Genomic DNA, 23,067 nt, shown 5'->3' with positions numbered 1-23,067 from the left:
GCACTCCTTCAGGAGATAATTAGATCAGCGTATATCCATGTAGCGGGAGTGCTCAGGGCACCCAGACGCAGCCTCTCTCATTCATTTCGCCAATATTTTGTTATGATATGCTAGTGCTATTCCCCGTCGAGTCCGGAGTTATGTGTTATCATCATCCGGGGCCAGTAGATTGACCTACAGACCCCGGATGTATGGACCTGTAGATTGACCTACAGACCCCGGATGAGCTGCGCGCGCACCCGCTACGGTCGGCTTGTTTACCTGTAATTTGCTACTGCTATGGTTCGTCCACAGCCCCACAACCTCAGAATCGGACAAATATTCAGCCATGTTGCTAAAAACTGGCAGTAGCAAATTACAGGTAAACAAGCCAACCGACGCGGGTGCGCGCGCAGCTCAGAGACGACATCGTCCAGGTCAGAAGACATCATCCGGGGTCTGTAGGTCAATCGATGATGATAACACGTAACTCCGGACTCAACGGGGAATAGCACTAGCGTACCATAACAAAATATTGGCGAAATGAACGAGTTTCGTGGCAGATAATGCGTTATTTAGAGGCTGCGTCTCGATGCCCTGAGCACTCCCACTACATGGATATAGCTAATCTAATTATCTCCTGAACAAGTAAACAACAAAAGTGATATTGGTGAGTAAACGATGGTATTTTATGCTAGAAATAAGGGCCAGGTTGTAAAAAGCAGTAGTTCCCCTTTAATATTAGGGGACTATATTTTTATTTGGCATGTAAAACGGGTGTTTTTAATGTATGGGCAAAAACTGGAATATTTTGTGCATGTAAAGTGGTGGACGACAAGGAAACAATGTCAAAACGAGCAGACCGCTACTGAGATGGAGATAATGAGCTGGAAGGGGCAGGACGGCCAGTTATGACTTCAGTCATCTGGCTCTGGGTTGGGAACAAATGGAGCCTCGCTGGGTAATTAAGAGACACCCAGGCCTCACAAGGATATGCCAGGCAAATGGGAGAGAGGGAGTAGAAAGGGGAAGAGGGATTCAGAATGCGAGCCTATTGTGTTTCATGGAGGGATTTGGATAGTGAGGCACTGGTCTTGCGGTCTGTCCTAAGGCCATGCTTCAATCTCTGGTTACAACACCTGCCTCTAGCCAACCCCGTCCACCCCTTCCCCCCAGTAAAATGAGTTATTATATCATATTTGTGCTTTATGGATATGCCCGCCCATGTGTACATGTGGAAATAGTGCAAATAAATGTGTGGGAAAGGACCACTTGAAAAGCCTGTGCTATTTGTGACCAGTCTCAGTGATGTCATGACAGTGTTTATATATGTAGCGATGGTGAGAAGCAAGTGACACTGGAAGAGCAGGACAAAGTTTCAGCTGATGTAACGGTGTATGATTTAACCTTTCGTTGGCTCTTACTACTTGCAGTTAGGTCGATGTGTTCATGTCACTGTTATGAACTGCAGTATTATGGCTAATCAGTGTTAAGTTTTAGAGGTGATGTCAAACAGATTAGTTTGTTTTTGTATGTCTGCGTGTGTGTGTGACAAATGTGCACGCCAGCATTTCAAAATTCAAGTGAATGCATATATTTTGTTTAGAGACATACATTGTACAGTACGTGCAAATATATGCCTTGAGGACATATGCAATCGAAAAGATATATATACATAGCAGAGACTGTATTTATAGCAGGAAACGTGGATGAATTCTCGGTCTACTTTCTCACCCTACCGTGGTGCCTCCTCTGTCTCCCAGTGGAGTTATGGCTCGTCTATCTATGTGCATACTCAGGACACTATACATACACGCACACATACTCAGTCATATGCAGTTGTATGCAAAGTTTGGGCCCCCCTGGCCACACTATATAGTCGTATTATGTTGACTTTTGGTCATAAACAAATCATCATGAATTCCGGCATAAAATGAAAAACTTAAATAATAAACCCCTTTCAAATCTTCATGAAGTCTTTTTTTTTTAATAAATGAAATTTTTACATGCACAACATACATTCTTTTTATTTTTTTTATGGATTCATCATTGAACAGATTAGCTATTAGATCAGGGTAGGGCCAGGCACCTTTGTTCATACCATGGGTTAGTGCAGTTGCTAGGGATCAACTGTGGCACCTGGCTGTAAAGACTGCAGCCGCCTGGATCTTGTGAATTTATTGTTGCCTATGTTTGAATGATGTCTGACTGAGTAGGGAGAAAGTCATGCAAAAAAATCTATCTGGCATACATTGTGCAGCGATTACAAGTGATCGATTCTGACCTGCTTAATATTGAACAAGCCTACTTTCTTAGATTACTCAGGTAGAGAGGTGGGCAAACACGGGCAATGATTACTTTTTTTTTGTTTGTTAGAGAGGATTTAACACATCTGTTCTCTCTTGTATAAACTGCACTAATAAAGTATGCTTAACAAATATACCATGAGTCATTTATACCTACATATCCTATAATATGGTTTGTGTTATCATAGACTTGTGATAAAAATTCAAATTCAAACAAGAAAGAAAACGTTTGTCTATTTCTGCTTGACTTCCCTAGATGTGGACCTGTCGATTTGTAAGCACCAGGGTCCGTCATGCTGCACCCGGAAGATGGAGGAGAGCTACCAGTTAGCTGTAAAACGAGAAACCCTCCACAACATTCAGTCCTACATCTATGAGCTTGAGCATCTCATCTCCGGCCACTCAGATGCCTTTCAGGGTAAGTTTTTGGGTACTGGTGTTATGCTGGGGTTGGATGGGTTTGGCATGAGAGAGTGAGTAGATATTGGCTAATCAGAGAGAGATATTACAGTTGAGTGGACTGACAAGCTGTTAGTCTGCTTTTTGCAAAATAATGTACCAACTGAGAGATGACTCTAGATATAGAAAGAAAAAAGTATTCTCCAAATGAGCTTATTTACCCCCTCCTGTGTCCTACAAGTGCCTGGTAAGATTTAAGTTGTGGCAGATTCCATGTGTACATAGTACCTAAGTTGACAGTTTAATACTTGAACTACTGCCTCATTCACATTCTCTCAGCCTCCTACCTAAGCTAACAAGTCGACTGACTACACTTGACTTGGTCATGGACAACAGAGCTGGACACAATGCTCTGCTCGCTAAGTTAACTATTGTTAACCTTCAAACTAAGAATAAATGAATGAACGTAATGCTAATGGAAGTTATTTTATCCAAACATCTCTGGAAGTTAGACTAGCCGCATTCAGTTTGTTATGTAGAATTATTATTCCCTGAGGGATAACGATCTAATTCATTGGCGATATTATAAAACTTTAATGACTTCATGCTCACAATGTGATGGGATTGAGTTTGCAGAACTCTTACAGGCGCAGGCCCCATAGGGAGGTCTCCTACTGTCAGTGAAAACTTAGCACATTGCCACTGCTGTATTTAAAGTTTTTCAGCCCTCAGGGGGCTACCAAGCAGTTGCCTGCCTTGCCTGTTGGCAAGCTGAGCCTCTGCTGCCTCCTTATTGGTCTGAGACCGCTGAGGGCTATCTTCTGCAAAGTATTTCATTTGAAAATCTGACTGAGCTTTTTGCTGACCCATACCTGAACTGATGCCATACTTCAATCTTCACTCAGTTCTCCAGAATTGCGGTAGCTGGCGTGCAGGCAGGTGCAACTCAGAAAATGGGCATGCCCTTCCATTCTTCTGTGGGTTTGGCAGCAGCAGAACTCCAGAGAAGCATCACTGAGGGTACATGAGGAAAATGTGGTGTTGAAGTCTTTCCCTTAGGCTCTAGTGTTTTGTGTAAGATGGTCTGCTTTGTTGTTATCTGATCCTGCTCTCAGGACAGCAAAACAATTACTGTAGTTTTAGAGGACGAAACAATCCATGCTGTGGAATTAAATTTGTTTGTTTCTTTGGTGTTTGTCTATTGGTATATATTTTGTTTGTGATGACTCTATGGTAGCCTTTCCGGTTAAGACATCTATTCTGGAAGAAACATGGCCCTGCATTGGATAAAAAAAGTCATCCCTGTCAAAGGGCTTTGTGCTTCTCACAGCTGAATCCAGCAGTGCAAATGCCCACGCTTGTCTTCCCTCTCCCTCTAATTGCAGTGTCATTTAAATTTAAAAATTTCCGAAACAGACCAAGTTTCCCCCCCCCGAAACCTCCAGCACAGTCCAATGACATGCTTTAGATAGTTTTAGTGTTGCAGGAATTCCAGTAACATGCAATTAGCTGTATAACACAAGGGCTGCTTTGATGCGATGTTGGCCAAGTTTTATTTATGATGGATGGTTTTGGTGGTCTTGGAGAGAAGTCATGTGAACAAATTGTGTAATAAACAATGAAACTGGTTTAGAAACAGTCATGGAGCAGTGGTTTGTTGACACTGCTCCGTGGAAATAACTACTACTGTCCTGTTGTCATGTAGACAGGACATATTAGTGGGACTACAGCATAATCAACATATACAATTCCAGTCCTTTCACACACATACTTCATAGCTGTTTAAGGAGTGTTGGAGATAAGCATCTCTTACAGCCTTTTGAGAACAGGTTACATAAAAAGAAGTAACTATCTTTGAGCAGTGTTTCTGGTATTTTTCCCTTTTAATCATCATTAAGATCTTTCCCTCCTTACCTCATGTCTGAGCCTGTCTGGAGAAAGAACATCAGGTGTTCCACATATCCGGAAAAGGCCAAGATGGAAAATAACAATGGAATAACAATAGAAAGTGGAGAATGATGGTGCCGAAAAGGGATGATGTCACTATCCCTCAACTTTCAAAGCCTTCTAAGGACAGTCTCTGTGCTGTCTGAGTGCCTCTAGAGGAATGTGAAGTAGCAAGTGGATCATATACCACATGAAGTAATGAGAATATGATTTTGGCTGATAACATTGGTGCTGCTATTTACACACTGCATGGTAAAAAAAAAAATGGTTTGTAAGTGGCTAGTTTGACCTGTATCTTCTGAAGTCGTACCACCAGTTCAACACAGAGCCAGTTGTTGGCAAGCTAAAAACTCAGTTGTGTTTATTTGATAATTATATCACTATGTGGCCACTATTTTCCCTCTTGTTTTCCATTAAACTTTCATTCTAGCCATATAAGAAATCATACAACAAGGCTGCGTCTTTTGTTGGTTGAACTCAAATCACCCCTGCTGATTGGTAAATTTGGCCAAAAGGACATGCCCATTGGAAAGGAGTTCGCATTGTGTGTGTGAGGAGTGTGTCGGTATGTATGTGTGTTTTTGTTGGCTTGCCTTTGTTTTGACAGCCTTAAAGTTCCTACTGTGCTTTGTCATATGTGGGAGTTGCCATGTCAAGAGACTGACCCCATAAACTCAGACCACATTTCTGCTGAGCTCTCTTTCTGCGTATACTTCTGATACTGTGTTGATATCATGGAAGAGGTTCAGCTGTTTTCTACAACATTTCCAGTGAAACACTATGAATAATCTTCTGGAATTCTTCATACTTTTCATCCTTTTACACCTAAATCTCACAGGCCGGTTACGCCATTTCATGTTACATCTTCTTTTCATTCTTTCATCCCACCATTGCATTTCACACATAGATACGTCAAGGTCACTGGTCTCCCCTTCTTAACCCTAGCACAGACAGGCTTTTCTAATCCATGTTAGCCTGGCGTAGCTTGATTCAACTGTTATCAGAATATGAGTCCTCAGTTCTTATCAGAAACTGTTAATCCTTGGGTTCTCATTTTTGAACATGTTTCAGCCTTTGCAGAAAATGGAAAACCTGGATAGGCCTCCATCCTATCAGACCCATTTTGTTGAAAACTAATTAAACTCCACAGTGCTCAGATGATGTGTATGAGTACGTCTCCATGGTTTTTGTGCCCATCATTCCATAAACCCCGCCCAAACGATTGAATTGGCCCGACAGATATTTGCCGGAGCATAATAGGTTTCCAACGGAGGGGTTTCCAGGGAACAAAAACCTTGAGGGAGGGGAGGTTTATCTGGCTTCCAGGCTGAATCCATGCCATAGTTAATGGGTAAGGAGCATGGTGGCCTGATGGTGTGCAGGTGTCAACCACATAGGCCAGTCTAAGCTGTGCCAGCTTTGAGCTGCTATCAAGGGCTTTGGCCTGTCAGTCTGTTCTGGCCAATCAGTTCTGGCATTATCCAACTTACTGGAAAGCCATCTGTGGCTTCCTGATTGGCTGGTAGAGTGTTGGAACAGATGGATTGGGTATGAGAAAATGTTTGTGTGTTTGTTGCCTGTGTTACTAGTTAAATGCTAGAATTGTTGGGTCAGAGCCCAACTTTTAGTCAGTTCCACGAAGCCTTCATAAATTACTTGTTCACTCCGATATTCAGCAAACTCTTGTTGGCAAAGTGTTGAACAGGCTGAACAATTTGTGTGTGTGTGTGTGTGTGCGTGTGTGTGTCAACGACAGGTGGGAATGATGAGCAAGAGTATCTGGATATATAGTCACACTGCTGGGAAGCAGATGTCAAGAAAATGCTGACACTTCTGATCATCAGTGTCACTGATATGAGGGGGACTGTGCCCACAGCTTAAAGGCCATGACATCTGTATTTGTGTGTGTGAATAATACGTGCGTCTGAAAATGTTGCATGTGCAGTTTGATGATACTGTGCGGTTGCGTGCGCATACGTATCCACCAGAAACATGCAAGGATGGACAGTATTTACCGCCCTCACTAATCACTACGACCACCTCAAGGCTCAAGTTGTCTTCACAGGAGTTGACTAACACTTTTAAAAGAAACGTACTCTACTGGCCTAGATAACTCTCTATCATCAATGTAAGTGCATTGCATTTAAAGTGTGCCCTTCAGTGACGAGACACCGCGTTCATTTGAGAAAGACAGTCGGCCAGAAAAAGAAGCCGTGGCGAGAAGGGCGCCTTTCGCCAGACGCCCATGTCTTGGGACACTACGTGTCCATGACTGTATGTGAAACTCAAAGTGATTAAAACCGCAACCTAGGGCACAGAGATACTTGGAGACCTCAGCTATTCGGGGTAACCAGGGAGGTGGGAGTTTATTAAAGAAACGCATTAGAATAAGACACCACAGTTGAATGTTTGCACAAGGTGAGATACCGACTGAGATTTTTGCGACCTTACTGATTGCGTGTTCAGACATTCGACGGTAGTTTCCATGTCTGTAGGTTTTTGTATCCCCAACCTCATGTCTAAGTATTGACATACAGACAAGAATATCTAGCCTTAAGCCCTATTTTTTTTGCTATGAAGTGTATATGCTTTCTTTATCTTAACTGTCAGATTCACCTTGAGTGGGTTCACACAACTATGTCCTTTGTTAAGACAGCTGTCTGTTTTATTAAATATCGATGATTTACGGATATGTTTTTATAGTCTATGCAAACATGTCTATATATGCAAATCAATATACAGCCTGTGTGTGCAGCTGACAGGAATGATGAATCACTCCGCTGTTGTTCCTATCTCCATTCTTTCATCAAATACAGCTCTCTCTATCTTTACTGCAATCTCTGCATTTGTCTGGAAGTTCTCTCACTCATTTTGTTTGCGCTCTTTTTCTTGCCTGTCCTCGCTCACATCATCATTTTTGTTCTCTAACTTCATGTCTGCGTGTTTTTTTTGTTTTTTGTTTTTTTTTTCTCTCCCAGATGTTTTGACCGACAGGGTTATTGCTCTAGAGGCTGATGCTTGGACACAGGATGACATTGCGCGGTACCATGAGCTCATGCTCAAATTAGGGAGGATATCCGGAATCCATCCCAACACGTCTCATTTAATCACTCAGGGTGGAGGGGAAACGTGTTTATGGATTTAATAGTGCAGCAAATACATTGCGTATTTCTCTCTGTGTGCGTCCGTGTATCCTAAGCATGTTTGTATTGTAACTAGGCCTTTCTAGTCTCCTGAGTAGACATGACACATAAGGGCAGGATGCTTTCCCCTCAGAGTTTGAAGAACTCGTTCGGTAAAAGAGGGAAAGAAGAAAGAAGAAAAGGAGGGCGGAGAGAGGGAGAAGCTCAAAGCCTCATAATGCCATAAAGTCGCACTCAAAGCTTCCCTAATTACCTCTGCTTTTCATCTGCCCCTCGCGCCTCAGCCTGAACGTGTGAGAGTCTGGGAAGGGAGAAAGGAGCTGCGCCTAGAAAGCGAGGAGGGGAAAATGAAATAAAGGGAGTGGTTGTGGTCAAAGTAAAGGCTAAGGAAAACTGTGGGCAGGTGTGTTTGGATACGGTTCGATCAGGTGTGTGTGTACTGTGATCTGCCTTTAAAGAACATGGAATCAACAAGTATTCGCAGTGTAGGTTCACTATGCACCGCCTTTCTCTGACAACTTTCTTCTTGTGTCTCTCAATAACACAATAAGCTTGATGTCCAGGAAGTTTCCCGGTAATCAGGCATAGTCATAGTCATAGTCAAGTCATATCTCCCTGGGCTTGTTCCCCGTCCAAGAGATTTTGGCTTTTCTGGAACACAATCTGTCTGGCTGGCCGGTGGGATTTGTAATCTCCTGCTGCTGATTGGTCCAGCCTGGCTTCTTCCTGTGTCTTGTCTTACTCTCCTGCGCCTGTGCTTCGCTGACTGATCCCAAAAGCCATGAAATGTGTCTGAGAGAGCGTGTGTGTGGGCGCATAGACATAGACATATAGATTTGTGTGTGCGTTTGTTTTTGTGTAGCAAATGTCAGTCAGAACATCAGAACCTGCCTCATAACCCGATGAAATTGCCTCGGAGATGTTTTATCTATCTGCGTTTTAATGAAAGTAGATATTGTTAAGGGACATGATGGTGGCTTTAACCACAATAAGGCCGTGCTTGGTAACATAAAGGAGTATTGGTGAGTATCTTGAGGAGGAGAAGAGGTTGAACTTTACCAGACTTCCTAGTCTGTGAGGGAGAACTGTTTTTATCCAAACCCTGTGGGAGATCAGGGTCTGTGTTTAATATATGATTTTAATACATAAGTGTATGTGCATTGTGATGCACATGTCTCCACATTATGACTCACACGGTTGCTGCAGCCCGAAGTAGGTTGGAGTTGGCTGTGTTCCTCCCATCTCTCACTACAAGCTCACTTCATCACTCCCACATTCCAGTCAACTCGCTTTCCTCATTACGCCCTGTGATGGACACTGTTCTGCTTCTTCTCCTTCCTTCTCGCCTCTGCGGCTCCTAGCGCACCATTAAGGAGTCCCCGTGGTAGGCTTTATTCGCCAGTCCTCCCATCATTCATCCATTGTATTCTAGAGGAGGAGGCGAAATAAATATTAAAAATAGACAAGAAATGGTGTTCTGACCCTGCAGCCGTGTCCCGTTGGTATTATCCATGGTGGATTAGCTCCACTATATTGTTGGCCAAAACGAGTAGAGGTTTTGGTCTGGTTTGAAATCACCCACAATGGAGTCTATCATTAGCAAACTGTTAATCCTTTTGGTTTCAGTAATTTGAAGGAATTTGTCCTTCACAAATATGGTTATGCATTTATCTTGATTATTGGTGGTTTTCAGTTGATTTATTTCAGTCCACAAAATATAAGGTTTGTAGTTAGTTGTTTTAAATGGCACAAGCATACTGTTTTTTTTGCCTTGGCAGATTTGCTCCTAACAATGACCCTCGGTATGCTTGATTTATAATAAAGCTGATAAATGAAAACAGGGGCCGCACCTGCTGAGGAAAGTGGAAAATTCTTCATTAGAGTTCCTTTCATCTTGGATTTGTTCCACACCTCAGAGTCCGTTCAAGGGTCTGTTTCATGTTAATCCTTTGTTAGCGTAAATGTTTCCTTTTTCGTGAAAATCTGGAGTCCAGTCTCTGGCCATCCCTAACTTAGGCATCCCCAGTTTCCACATAAATAATGGTTAATAACCCTGAGTTGCTTTTTTGTTAAGCAGAAACTACAGATTGCCATCAATATTGCTCGGCTTTGAACAAAATACCTTCTCCTCTGTATCCTCTAGTCTGTAATAAACTGTACTTTCTTCTGATTTTCCCCACATGAGTAACAAGCCTTCTGTGGTGTAAAGAGGAATACTTTTCGTCCAGTAAGGCTGTTCACGCAAACTTTGGTTGTAGGTGAAAAGGCCTTTATGATATCATATCACAAGACACATTACACAACACAGCTGAATACTGCAAATCCATTATTCCAAATCTTGTCAGCTTAATAAAATGTCCCCTTTTCTTAGCGATAGCCCAAGATGAATGAAGCCAACAAAAGCCATTTTACTTTTGATGATAGATGTAAGCCTCCCAGGCATGGATTATGTCAGCCACGCACACATTTGTAAAGAGATTCCCAGTTGCTTTGTGGAGCTCTGTCTTCACATTACTTTGTGTGTCTTGACACTGGGTGCCACCTTTTCATTCAGTGTTTGGCTGTATGAACTACACCGATCAGACATAACATTATGACCACTTTCCTAATATTGTGTAGGTCTCCCTTGTGCCTCCAAAACAGTTGTGACTGATCAGAGAATGGACATGGGCCTTCTGAGGGTGTCCTGTGGTGTCTGGAAACAGGATGTTGTTGGTGGGGGGCCTTTGGGTCTTATGGGTTGAGAGGAAGGGCCTCTGTGGATCAGGCTTGTTCCTGTGTGTCCCACAGATACTTGATCAGTTTGGGATCTAGTGAATTTGGAGGCCAGGTCAACACCTTGTGCTGTTTTTCATGTTTTTTGAGTTGTTCCTAAACCATTTGTGTGTGTGTCTGTGCCATATATGAAGTTTTACATTCTGGTTTCTTGTTTACTCGTTTCCTTACATCCTCTCTAACGTATTTCATGTAATGAGTTTTGATCAGAAATTACTTGGCATCGCTTTTGTTGCTGTGGTCACAGATGTAGTCACTTTGGTTGTTTTTTTAATTACTAATACCATACACAAAAATCATTTTGTATTTCGGTGATATACTGCACAGGGGTGTGCTCAGTTTTGTTTACACTCTATACACTAATAAACTAAGGAGAAATAGGGGTTCACCAATCTATGGCCCCCTTAATGCTTAGTACCAGAGGTGCTGTCCATCAGCCTGTCAACAGTCTGCACCCAGGCCGGCCCTCCACATTTTCCCTTTATGGTATTAGCCTTTTGGTCTACCCTTCCACCATTGCGCTTCACCCACCCTCACCCACTGCCCCTGTGCTCTGTCTCCTCTGTCCCTGTCATTCTCTCATATGCTCATTTCTCTGCCTCCGATCATGTTTCCCTATTTTGGCCAGAGCAGTGACCAATGTCCCCCTTTTCAGTCCACCTGCCTACAACATTATAGCCAAACACCATTGGTGTCCATAGAAATGTTTACATTTTATGGCTGTAATATAGCTGAGCAGTCTTTGTAATTACCCTAAAGCTGATGGAGAAATGGATCCACACCTCTTCTTTCTCCTCAACCCCCTCCTGTCCTCCCTCTCAAGCTCATTATGCCACCTGTTAGCTTCCTGATAGGACAAGACAAGCATATTAGGCCCTGTGGTCAGGGTTAGCTAGAATATTTGCACATATGTTTATGATTGTTTATGTGGACTTTCTAAGGGGCTTGGCAGCAGAGCAGCTTCTTAGTTCTTGTAGGTCAAACTTGTGTGAACAGCATGTCTGCGCCTGTTGTTTGACAGATGAGTCATGCTCCGACTTTAGACTTTAGATCTATGATTTCGCCACACAAGTATGATGAATCAACAGATTGATTCAAGGACTTATTAATAGTTTATTACCATTAAACTATGAGATTGTATGTCACTGGAGTCACTCTCCCTTGTAACGTAAGATGACCAGGGCTGCGTGGGAGAGGATGGCCCTATATGCAGTATTTCTGCTAATTAAAACAAGGATATGTAATCTACACACGTGTCACTATGTCACATATCTGTGTGGTGACCTGTGTGAAACCCAAGCCTGCGCTTGGATTAAAATGCTTTGCCTGAGAAGATGGTTGGTCAGGTTCAGTCAGGACTGATTGCCAAGATAGTACACAGCTACATGGTATGAGAACAGTGTCTCCGATCTCATTATCACAATATTACTGCATCTCCAAGCACATGCAAGCACACCCATATTTAAAGGGTGACTTATCGTGTACTTGAAACAAGACATACATATTAGAGTGTACAGAGTCACTCTCGTGCTTGCACTCCTTTATTAAAGTTTGTAGTTTAACTTGCATACTCTTTTAAACACTGTTACTGGGGGCTTTACAACTGGCTCAGGATATGGAACATTTAGCAGACAGCTTGATTTTCTCCAAGTCGTTGCATTTTGCTGTGAAGCTGAGCCACACTTTGGAACTCAAGTCTTCTGTTTCTTTTCTGTATGCAAAACAAACTTGCAACCATGTAGTTGCTTTGTGACATGACTTTCTTTTCCTTTCCATGTGTAACAGTTACTCATAACAAAGTTTGAGGTTCATGCATATTACAGGAGGAACAACGACATCAAAGGGTCTCAGGGTTGATTTTGAAATGAGAGGCATGTTCCATATGGATCAAGGATCAACAATGGTCTCGTTCCAACAATATAGTTGTGATTTGAACCATAGAGCTGCCACTGTGCTTATTTTCACTCAACGACTGTGGCAGCCTCACCATGGTGACACTTCAGCTTTAATTGTGCTAGTTAAACATTGGGTTGCCATGCAGAATGTAAAGTGGAAATAGCTTCTTAGGATTTAAACCCGGTGATCTCAGAGAGCGACCTTGGCCTAGCATTTGTGGAAAGATATGGTATTATATCCCATTCCAGGGTCATAAATACATATGCAGTTCAAGCCACTGCAGGACAAAGACGTCATCTGCATTCCCATTGCTGCTTTTTGTCCATTTAATACTTTGTTTATTCCAAAAAGGGAACATGATAGATTAACCCCACGGGACCACAGACAATGCAGACTTGTTCATTTATTCCTGTATAGTGAGCTTGGCAATTATGTGTTTTGAATTTTAGTGTTTTAGAACTTCCTTTCAAATTAAAGATAATTGCCTCATGCAAAACAGCCTCAGTCCAGCCAGAATTCATTTCACAAGAGGATTACAGATGGTAGACTGTGACATGGTAATGATAGCCACCCACGAGCGAGTCTCAGAATTGAGTGTGGTCAAATCCAGATTTAGGCACTGTGGTCAGACAGAACAATCAAACCCAACTGACTTCTATGCAATGGTAGTTAGGTCTTAAAAAGCAAAAGCAGCCTTGGGTTTTTTGTTTTTTTGTTCTCACCCTATTTACCGGTAGTGGGAATTGCAGAGACCCACAACAATTGTACTTGATTTGTCACAGAATGAGATCCCCAATTGTGGGAGAGTGTGGGAGAGAACTTGAGAGAGGACAGAAAATGAGTTTTTTTTTAAAAAAAAGAATCAAACGATTCAGTTACCTTTTAATCAGTTCACTCAGTATAGCACATACTGTATGGGATATCACTGACCTTTGTGCCTTTAAAACAGGCTGGTTGCAAGCTTCTACGTCTTGTGTTGGCTAGTGCCTGTAAAACTGCACTCAAAGCAAACCTTACAAAGAAGAAATCTTCCATTTATCCTTTGCACTGAGGGTCTTTTTTGCACAAAGCCCGTCCTATTTGTCTCAGACCAGTCTGTGTTGTCTACGTTCTATCCCCAGCTTTGACGTTCAACCTTGGAATGGCAGTTCATGTTTTTTTCACGTTTGTGTCGACACAAAGTATTTGGCTGAAGTCCATCTCTTGGCTTAGGCGACGCCTTACTATGGACAGTATGTGGATTTTGACTGTCAGTACAGCAGGATTAGCTAAACCACTACCCATAGAGCCTTCCTTGGCAGGTTTTCAGATCCACAGTCCTACGGCTCTTGTAATTTGGCAAGAACACAGGTACTCAAAGATTGTCTGTCACTCTGCTGGCAGCAAACAGTTTGAAGCTCCCTCTACTTCGGAAAGTTCTGGTTCTGGCATGGGATTTCCTGTTGGTGGTTTAGGCTCTTTGTGGGACTCCATTTCAGCCTGACGACATTGTTGATGTGAAACATCTTCCGTACAAGTTGTGTTGCACCTCACATCTCTCTTTTGGGAAGCAGAAGTTTTATGTTCCTCAAAAGCAGTGTGGAAAGTAGGAAAGGTGGACTCTTGTCTCACTTCTGCATATTTGTAGGAGGACATGTTTAAAGTAACAGCCATGGAGAGACAGGGAAGTGCTCTGGGCCCAAGGGCCAAATGAATCCAGATGTCAGAGCATGTTCACAAGGTGGAGTCGACTTGTACAGTAGTTGTTTTTCCTTGTTTAAAAGTTCAGTCGCTTCTTTTTATTCCATTTTCCTGGCAGTGTCACACACTCTCTTCCCTCTTACTTCTTTCATGTTCTTTTTCTGTGTCACTCTCCTGGCACATGAAAATAAGCTTTTTTAACAAGTACGGAATGTCTTAAGGATTCAGCAGTCCTGTCATAAACCTTCTGAAAGATTTGCATCTACTTATAGGGCTGCTGAAAAGTCTAAGACTTGTTTTATTTCAAAATGTCACCTCTTGCCTTGAGGGAACATGTCTGTATGTAGACGAGACATTACTCCTCACAGAGGGAAAGATAAAACCATGGTATTTCTGAGCATGGTAATTTTATAATAACATTATGTAATTCTTTGTAACTCAAGTCTGCGGCTACATAAATGCCCCGTGGCTGCTGAGCCTTGAGGCCTTGACTGGCAGGCAAACAGGCAGACCTCACACTGGTATCTGCAGCCTCGTGGGCTTGGAGGACGGTGAAGTGGAACTGAAACTCCTATGCCAGTCTTGTTTTGCTCACTCCTTTCTTTTTGCGTTCCTCTTTTTGCTAACCTTCTTGGCCTGTTACTAGTGGGAAATCTCTGGAGGACTTTGACAACATTAAGGCCGCAGTCAGACTGGCCACTCTTCCCTTGGCAACTACGATCCTAACAGACCACTAGTTCCCTTGTCTGCATGTCTGTCTGCTTTATCTCTGTCACACATCATTGGCTTTAAAATAAAACAACATATATATATGCTACAACTTTAAATGTTTGTGGGCGCTGCTTTAATCACGATGGTGCTAGTGCATTACAAATGACTTGTGCCTTTTACTGGCTAGTGGGGAGTCCCCGTGTGTCGCAGACATATTAGTGCAGCTGTTGAGGAGGACATGACTGTTGTTATCCTTCTGTCTGTGAGCTGGGAGGGGCTGGATACACACAAAACACACACACACACACACAGACACAATCCCTGTTCTGAAATAGATTCACAATGGGTAAGACACTCTCGTGAATGAATATGTAAGTGTTAACATCAAGCAGCGATTAATGCTATTTAGTCTCCTGTCAGTACCACATGCAGTAATCAGTTTTTATTCATTTCTATGTATGAATTTGTGTGTGTGTGTGTGTGTGTGTGTGTGTGTGTGTCACTGTAGTGGGGCTATGTGAATTGGCACCTTCTTTTTCCTGTCTCAGTTTCTGTACAGTTGCTACTGCTCCTTCATGTCCTGTCATGCTTTTAAGCTGACATCACACCCCAGAGAAGAGTTTTGCAGTCAGGACACACATACACAAACTCAGACACTTGAATATACACAGACGGAAATGAAATGCTGGGAAGAACAACAGGGCAGAAGGTTCCAAGACTAGTTGGATTGGTACTTTCGCTGGTAAAAAAAGATGAGTTTGACAGCCCAAGTCGTGATCCACGATGTCCACTCTTCTTTCCCATACTTGTGAATGCAATATCTCAGTAAATTTAACACAAAGATTGATTTTACTTATCAAAGGAAGAACTAATTAGAATTTCATGGTATAAGTCAAGATACACACACGTACGTGTATCATTTTATATCCAAAAGCATATAACTTCACCGTGAGCTCATAATGTTCTGCAATAACACTCTTATTAAATTCCATCAACTTCACATGATATGAGTCTGGACAGACTGAGGAAAATAACTGTGATACAGCAGTTCTACTTCTTACACTGTAATAAGGAACAATAAAAAGTGACATCATCTCCTGATAGATTTATTCAACAATAAACTGTGTCAATGAGCAGTGAAATGGCAGAATCGGAAAAAGTGAACCCTTAACCATCTCTAGCTTGTGTTGTCGGCAGGTGGCATAGAGCAGAAAACCCAAGCTGATTGCAGTTATCAGCATGCTGTTAAATCTCTCTTTTTGTGTAGACAGGCAGAGACAGCCTCCTCAAGACTTTCTTTATGCAGTGATGACTTCATACATAATGATATTCAACCACATTTCTCAGGCCAACTTATTGAGAAGTACAAGCCAAGCGTAGCTGGTTTGGAGCCAGCACGCATTTGGAGTGTCCTATCCTTACCAAGCTAGATAATAACATTAATGACTCATTGAGGGTTGAAATCTAAATGTATTTTCTGTCTTGGTCTCGGTTTCTGTCTCTTATTTTTGTTTTTTCTCCTTTGTCCTACTTGCAGACATGTTCCAGTATCTTCTCTCCTTCTCTCAAGGCCACCTGAGTTCTCTGTTGGAGGGAAGCTATTCATCCCTCTCCCGTCAGACCCTGCCCCATGTAAATCAGCTCTTCTCCTCACTCTCGCTCTACCTCCGCGGGGCCAATGTCTCTGTGGAGACAGCAGTTCACCAATTTTTTAACAACATCTTCCCACTTGTCTACACACGGCTTATCAATCCAGGCATAGAAGGCAACATGATGGCGGGAAACGAAATGAGTGACTGTCTCCGTATGACCAGGCAGGATGTCAACCCGTTTGGACCTCATCCGGACGCCATGGCCCAGGAGCTGGCGGGGGCTTTGGGGGCAGGGCGACAACTGGGTCTGGCCTTGGAGGAAGGTCTGGAGGTCATGAATGCCACTCAACATGCCAGCCTGAGCAAGGAGTGTGTAAAGGGCCTGGTGAAGATGGTGTACTGCTCCCACTGTAGAGGCTTGACGCTAATCAAGCCCTGCGTGGGGTACTGTCTGAATGTAATGCGAGGTTGCTTGGCCAGCGTGTCAGAGCTGGATCAGGCTTGGAGGAGGTATACCACCTTGTTGGAGCAACTAACCCATGGGATGGCCGGGCACCACAGCCTGGAACTAGCCCTGCTGGGGGTCAGGGAGCACGTTAACGAGGCTTTGCTCTATGCACAGCTTCACGGTCCACTCATTACTGCCACGGTGAGTACACATTGGTTAAACATCAATCAGAAACTTTAATGGTACATGCAAAAGCTTCCAAACCTTTTTTGTTTGACGTCTTTGTTTTATACATATACCTTGGCAGTGGTCAATGTATTGATTGGAAAGCTTTTGCAGATTACTCGCGGCTTTTGAGCTATTTTTTCCACCAGTGCAACAAAGAACCTTACACACTACATTAATGTTTGTGCAGCACTGAAACTATTCAGAGAAAAATGGTGTTTACACAAAAAGAACTTCAGCCTTCTCCAAAGAACTTCAGACTGAGCAGAGTCTAGGAGGAATTTTCCAAAACAGCGAGGCAGCTAAAGATCACCATTGTTGTTTAAGTTCTGGCCGTAGGGAAATATTATTTCTTTTTGCCTGTGAGGAAACTGAAACACATGCGGGATAAAACATGGATTTGGTGCACTTGCATGCTATGAGTACTACCATATGCCTAACTTTATATGTGGTTATAAGTGAAATTTGTTAACAACTTGGAAGTTCATGAACGACTGCCAGACATTCGCTAAATGCTGTCGTTAAATCTACAGTGAAAATTCAACTTTTGTGTAGCAATTTATCTTGTATTCTTTCAGTATATTCATAGTAAGCATACTGACTGTACGGAATAAACAAAGAAACCACTTTAGAGTTAACAGCAGCAAAGTGCCGTAACGGTAAAACTAAAGATCAAATATCTGTAATACTTCACATAAAAACATATACAAGCATACAAATTATTACACACGCCACATGTGATAGACACTGAGTAATGGTTTTGTTTACATGTAACTTCACTGCTTCACCGTAACACACCATCCGAATTGTCAGTAACTATAGTACACTGTAATCCTTACTGTCATATTTTAAACAATACCCTGCTTTCCCAATACCAGAATTAAAAGGAGGAGGCATGTGTGTGGGTGTAATGTGAGTCACACACCAAGGAGGAGAGGGTGATTAGCAGGGATTTATATACATCATCGAGAGGGAAGTAACTCAAGTCTCCCTAGCAAGCCAGTCCCTCTAAATTGCACGCATTGTTGTCGGCTCAGTGTATGTGTATTCACTATTATTAACTTGAATATGTGTCTGCCTCCGGGCAAGAGTGTTACGCCCTTCGTGCCGAATGAGTTTGAAAGTTAGCAGTTGTTTCCTAATGTCTTTAATGGGACCACCTGTGTACTGTACAAGTCTACACTGGAACTGCTCCTGCAGCTGGACATGAACTGTAACACTATATAGGGCTTAATGTGCAAGCTGTTAGCGGGTTAAACTCGGCAATTTAGTTTGTGTACATTTACAATCTTCCAATGAACCGCTGCCACTGTTATTTTCACAGACTAGAGTTTGCTGTAATCACACAGGTTTACTTAAAGAAGCATACTAGCTCCCACATAAAACACTTGTCAACCTGACCACTGCTCCAGTTTATACAAGCAGACTCTAATCACATTACTACAGTGTACTATGCTGTAATGCATGTCTACATAACGCTGTTCATTAGTGCCAAACATCTTCTGAAACACACTATATTGGCACCTACTATATTTTTAAGAATCCAATGTTCAGGTTATACTTTATTGTATTGTCAGCTAATGTGTATCTCTGCATTTGAAATACACGGTTCCTAATTTTTGTTTTATCTTCTCGGCTCAGATTATTAATCACTTCATTAATTTGTAAGGACAGCAGGTTTGGTTTCCTGATGGTGTAGTGTGTGATTCTCCTCATTAGTACGCCTTGACTCCAGCACTAGCGTGTAATAATTAATTAACTTGACAAAAGATGCTGAAGATGAGTTCACTGCACCAGGTAATCTGCATCTACATTTTCAGAGTTCACCAAGATCAAATGAAACTAATATTTGTCTGGAAGTTATGGAACTAAATGTAAGATGTACAGCAAGTCTGGTGGAAACTAACCTAAAAGGAAAGTCATTTGTACTTAGTGGACTGTAATTTGTGGAGGAGCATCATTCAATCAACCTGAGTGATTCTACATATCGCGTTCACGGCACACTCTGCACTGACTTTTCATTCATCATATACAGTATAGACGCATGTAGACACAGACAGAGGAGAGTTGGTTGCCAGGCTTAAAAACTGATCAAATGCAACTATGCAGAGATAGACCCAGCTCGCATTTTGTGTGTGTATCTACGCACGTGTGTGTGTATGCCTGCTTGGTATTCATGGGGTGGCAGGAAAGCCCAGAGCAGGGAGCCCAGCATGGGGAGAAATGGGCCAGAATTGAAAGGGTTCCAGCTAGGCCATACAAACTAGACCAGCCAGCCGGAAAAAAAGCACCAAGAGAATTGTTGTTAGAAATGGAGGTGGCCCCGAGTCAGATGCTGGTGGCTCCCATTTTCTGTGCCCTCATACGCTTCACCCGGGCTGAAGCACAACCGTGAACAACTACGTTTATTCACACACTTATGCAAACAGACCCGGTATAACCAACAGTTCTATTGCCATGTTTTACATAGAACCCATGGCCTTTCTAAATCATGTGTTTTTATAAAGCCACAGTGGCCTGTCAAGGAAAACTATTAAGTCTCCAGTGCACAACTACTGGAGTCATGGTAGTGACCTTCACCCTTACCGTGTCCATATCCCCCCCTCAAATGAACAAAATTTAAAACTACTAGTATTTTAAAGTATTTTTTTTTATTTAATCCTTGCTATCTTATTGCAGTGCAAATACAGTGCAAAAATGTGCTTAAATTACCCTTGATATTTTTTTATATAATATATGCTGCATGCGAAGGCAAGCACAAAGAAGTAACTCAGGTTTTTTGCCCAGTCAGAGTATTATATGAAGTTGTTATTAAAGGAATTATTGTGACTGTGTGGTTTTATACTGGGACGTTATCCCAAACCGTTTTGTGGTTGCTCTCTCACTCACTTGGTGTGCTGCAGACTACACAGAGTCTCCACTATATGTTGCGATACGTCATAGGGTAGGACCTGGGTCACAATATACTGTACGCACACGCGGCACCATGTGTAGGTATCAAGTTTTTAGTCCTGTTGTGTAAATCTGTTCATTTTTGTTTTAACACATTCCTGCACAGTACCTTACTGAGTTGGAGCGTGAACGTGGTGTTGAAGGGAAATGGTTATGGATATCGGGGCTGCCTTGAGCTGGATTATGTCGAGTAGACACAATTAAGACAAGTTTGGACGATATCCAGTAAAGCGGCTGCTCTGATTGGGCCCCAGTTCAGAGTTAAGTGAGGTTTTCACCCTCTAAGATGAATTACACACAGCAGTATTCAAAGTTTTTTACCCCCTAGAGTCAGCTGTGCTTTAGAGGCCACAGCCTTCTGTTTATTGACATGGCCATAAAAATGATATGGCTCATTTGACCAGCAGGGAAACCTGCTTGGTAAAGATAGGTCGAGTAGGATAAATCTTAATACACAGAAAACCATTAACTACGTCATTCATTCATTCAGTTCTCAGTTGCTCACAGAGCTCTTTATAGTCTTACTAGAAAAAAAAAGTAACATTGGTCCAGATTACAGCAGTTTATATGCAGGTCTACCTTATACGCTTGTTGGTTTTACCCCACCTTCTCATTACCGTCTTATGGAGGAATGATAATAGCAGCCTGGGCCTTTAAATAATGGAAACACGGGCCAGTGGGATGATTGGAAGGTTTCCATTCACCATGGCGGCACCTCAATAGACAGCAGCAGCTTCCATTGAAAGCACTATTTGGCTGTAGCCGCCATAAAATGAAGTGATACCATCGGGTGTGAAAACAAACTTTGCTTTGATTCACAGTTATTGGGCGATATGCTGAAACATGATGAGCTAAAGAAATGCTCTGTTTCTTTAGCTTAACTCTGTTTTATTTACACAATGGTTACCAATAGTTACCATTGTGACATTTCAGTAGCGTTACATTTTTACTTGTTTTTACTTGGCTAACTTTGATATTGTACATTTGGGTACATTGAGTAATTTCTACTGCTGCTTCCTTTACTTTATGTGCAAATATATTTAGAATTCAGATTTTAGAAATCAAATATCTGCTCTAATTCAACTAATATAATATTCATGATATTGTCACTATCCAACTGTTGACAAAACAAAAACGACAAGTGCTGAGGTAAGATTAGAAAGACAGAAGACATTTACAGTTTCGATACACTGATGAGATCAGTTCTGGAGAACATCTTCTAGCGAATGATCGGCCATGCATGCTCAGGCCTTTATATGCAGTAGAGTTCCTGCATCTAATATTTTTAGACTGTGAGCAGAATGGTTGCTGACGCTAAATGCCTCATAGCCAATCTATACGCCTAACCCATTTTTCTAAGTTGTGTGCGCCTTTGGCTCTCGGTCTAACCCTCAAACTGACTGACTGACTTACTCAGCAGTCCATTAGCTAATGATGGTTGGTGCAGCCTATTTTCTCCTCAGTCACCCTCACACTTTTCCCCCACCCTCGTCTTCCCTCTGTTAGTCTTTGCCTTGCCGTGATATGCTGATAATACAGTATGCAGCAGCCCTCAACGCCACAAGATATTCCCACATTTCTTCTCCTCTGTATTAAAACTGTCGTTCTCATAGTGAGAAGTTTCCCCATGATTGCTAGGCGGGCTGTTAAATTTGGATGACCCACAACTTGGACTGGAGGACTCGTATAATTTAAGAAATCATTTAATGTGTTAGATATGTAGTTAAGTGCAAGTTGATAAAATGTTCATAGAAGGGAGATTAGATAATGTAGGGAGTCTTCTTTCAGAGTCTGAGGTCTGACACTCAAATGGACTTTTTCACACAGAATAGGAAACAGGAGAGATAGATAACAAGAAAAACAAAAAAGGAAAATACATTGATGTTGTTTAGAAGACTAATAAATGGCACAGCTATGGTAAGGGTCAGAGCGTTTCCTTACACTGCTCACAATGTGTCACTGCTCCAATCTTAGTCTTGATTTGCTCAATGAACTTCTACAGTAGCAGAGCATGCGATGCACCATGTCCCATGCCCATGGTGGGGTTTCTCCTTAACAGTAGAAAAGTGGGTTTTCTTTTGTTTAAGTATCTGTGCTCCAGCTTTGCAAACCTTTGACAGAGCTGACCATGAACAGACAAGCGGCCGTGTACCACAAACTGATAATATAATGCAGCAGCTTCTGTTAGGTTAGCACAAAGGGCTACTGCATCTGTGTTAGGATTTCAGTGGTAACTGCTGGTTCGCTGGAAGGCTTCAAATGAACACATGGATTCCCAAACTCTCAATTATTTTCATTCCTGGTGCCTGTATGTTCCACCATATTGGAGACACAGACAAGATGAACTGACTTGACCTTCCTCTGTCTCTGTCTTTTGCTCCCTTTCCTCTGTCTCTATATATAACACCACTTCAATCCACTGAGACATCTTGGCACACTTTGTGTCTCCGAATCTATTTACAAAGATGGACAAATGTTGTCAACAAACTCCACAGTAACACCACCCAAGAAAAAGTCTCTCATTTTTAGATCATCTGCGAGTGATTTAATCAGGGTAAACAAGCCTCGGTGTGGATAGAGTGTGGATAGAGGAAGTCAGTGCGCTCTTTAGTGATTGGAATCTGAAGGACTTTTTCCTCTGATATACGAGCGACTGCGTCTCTCTTTAATTAGCACTGACATCATTCGAATAAGAGAGACAAAAAGGCGAGGAACGGGGGACTGATTGACGGAGACTCGACGATGTAAGCGGAGTGACTTGGAAAGTATGGAGACCTAAAAGATGGCAATGAAGAGCTGTCAGAAAGAAACAAAAGGGCAAGTAAGGGTTGACGAGTGATGTTGTCAATTCTCTGTTTCAGTGAAGGCTTTCTGAGTGGAAAGCTGTGGATTGTTATAGCTTTAATTAAAACAGACTGACTATTTTAAGTTTTGGCGGTGACTCCACAAGGCATTATCATATCGTTTCAGAATACAATGTGTTGGATGAATCCAGAGCCATAAACTGATGATGT

General features: G+C 42.2%; 1 protein-coding gene across 2 annotated transcripts in view; it reads left to right on the top strand.

The window, feature by feature from the left end:
* The window catches only part of gpc5c (glypican 5c), a 96,259-nt gene that overhangs the window by 7,664 nt on the left and 65,528 nt on the right, over positions 1–23,067 (top strand). For both annotated transcript variants that reach the window (XM_084546493.1, XM_084546492.1), the window contains exons 2-3: positions 2,542–2,703; positions 16,374–17,077. In XM_084546493.1, the coding sequence (XP_084402619.1) occupies positions 2,542–2,703; positions 16,374–17,077 (866 nt within the window). The remainder of the gene's footprint in view (positions 1–2,541; positions 2,704–16,373; positions 17,078–23,067) is intronic.

This window comes from Chelon labrosus (genome assembly GCF_963514085.1).
Source record: "Chelon labrosus genome assembly, chromosome: 6".
Taxonomy (NCBI): domain Eukaryota; kingdom Metazoa; phylum Chordata; class Actinopteri; order Mugiliformes; family Mugilidae; genus Chelon; species Chelon labrosus.
Note: the sequence above shows the minus strand (reverse complement) of the source record. Positions and strands in the feature narration are given on the sequence as shown.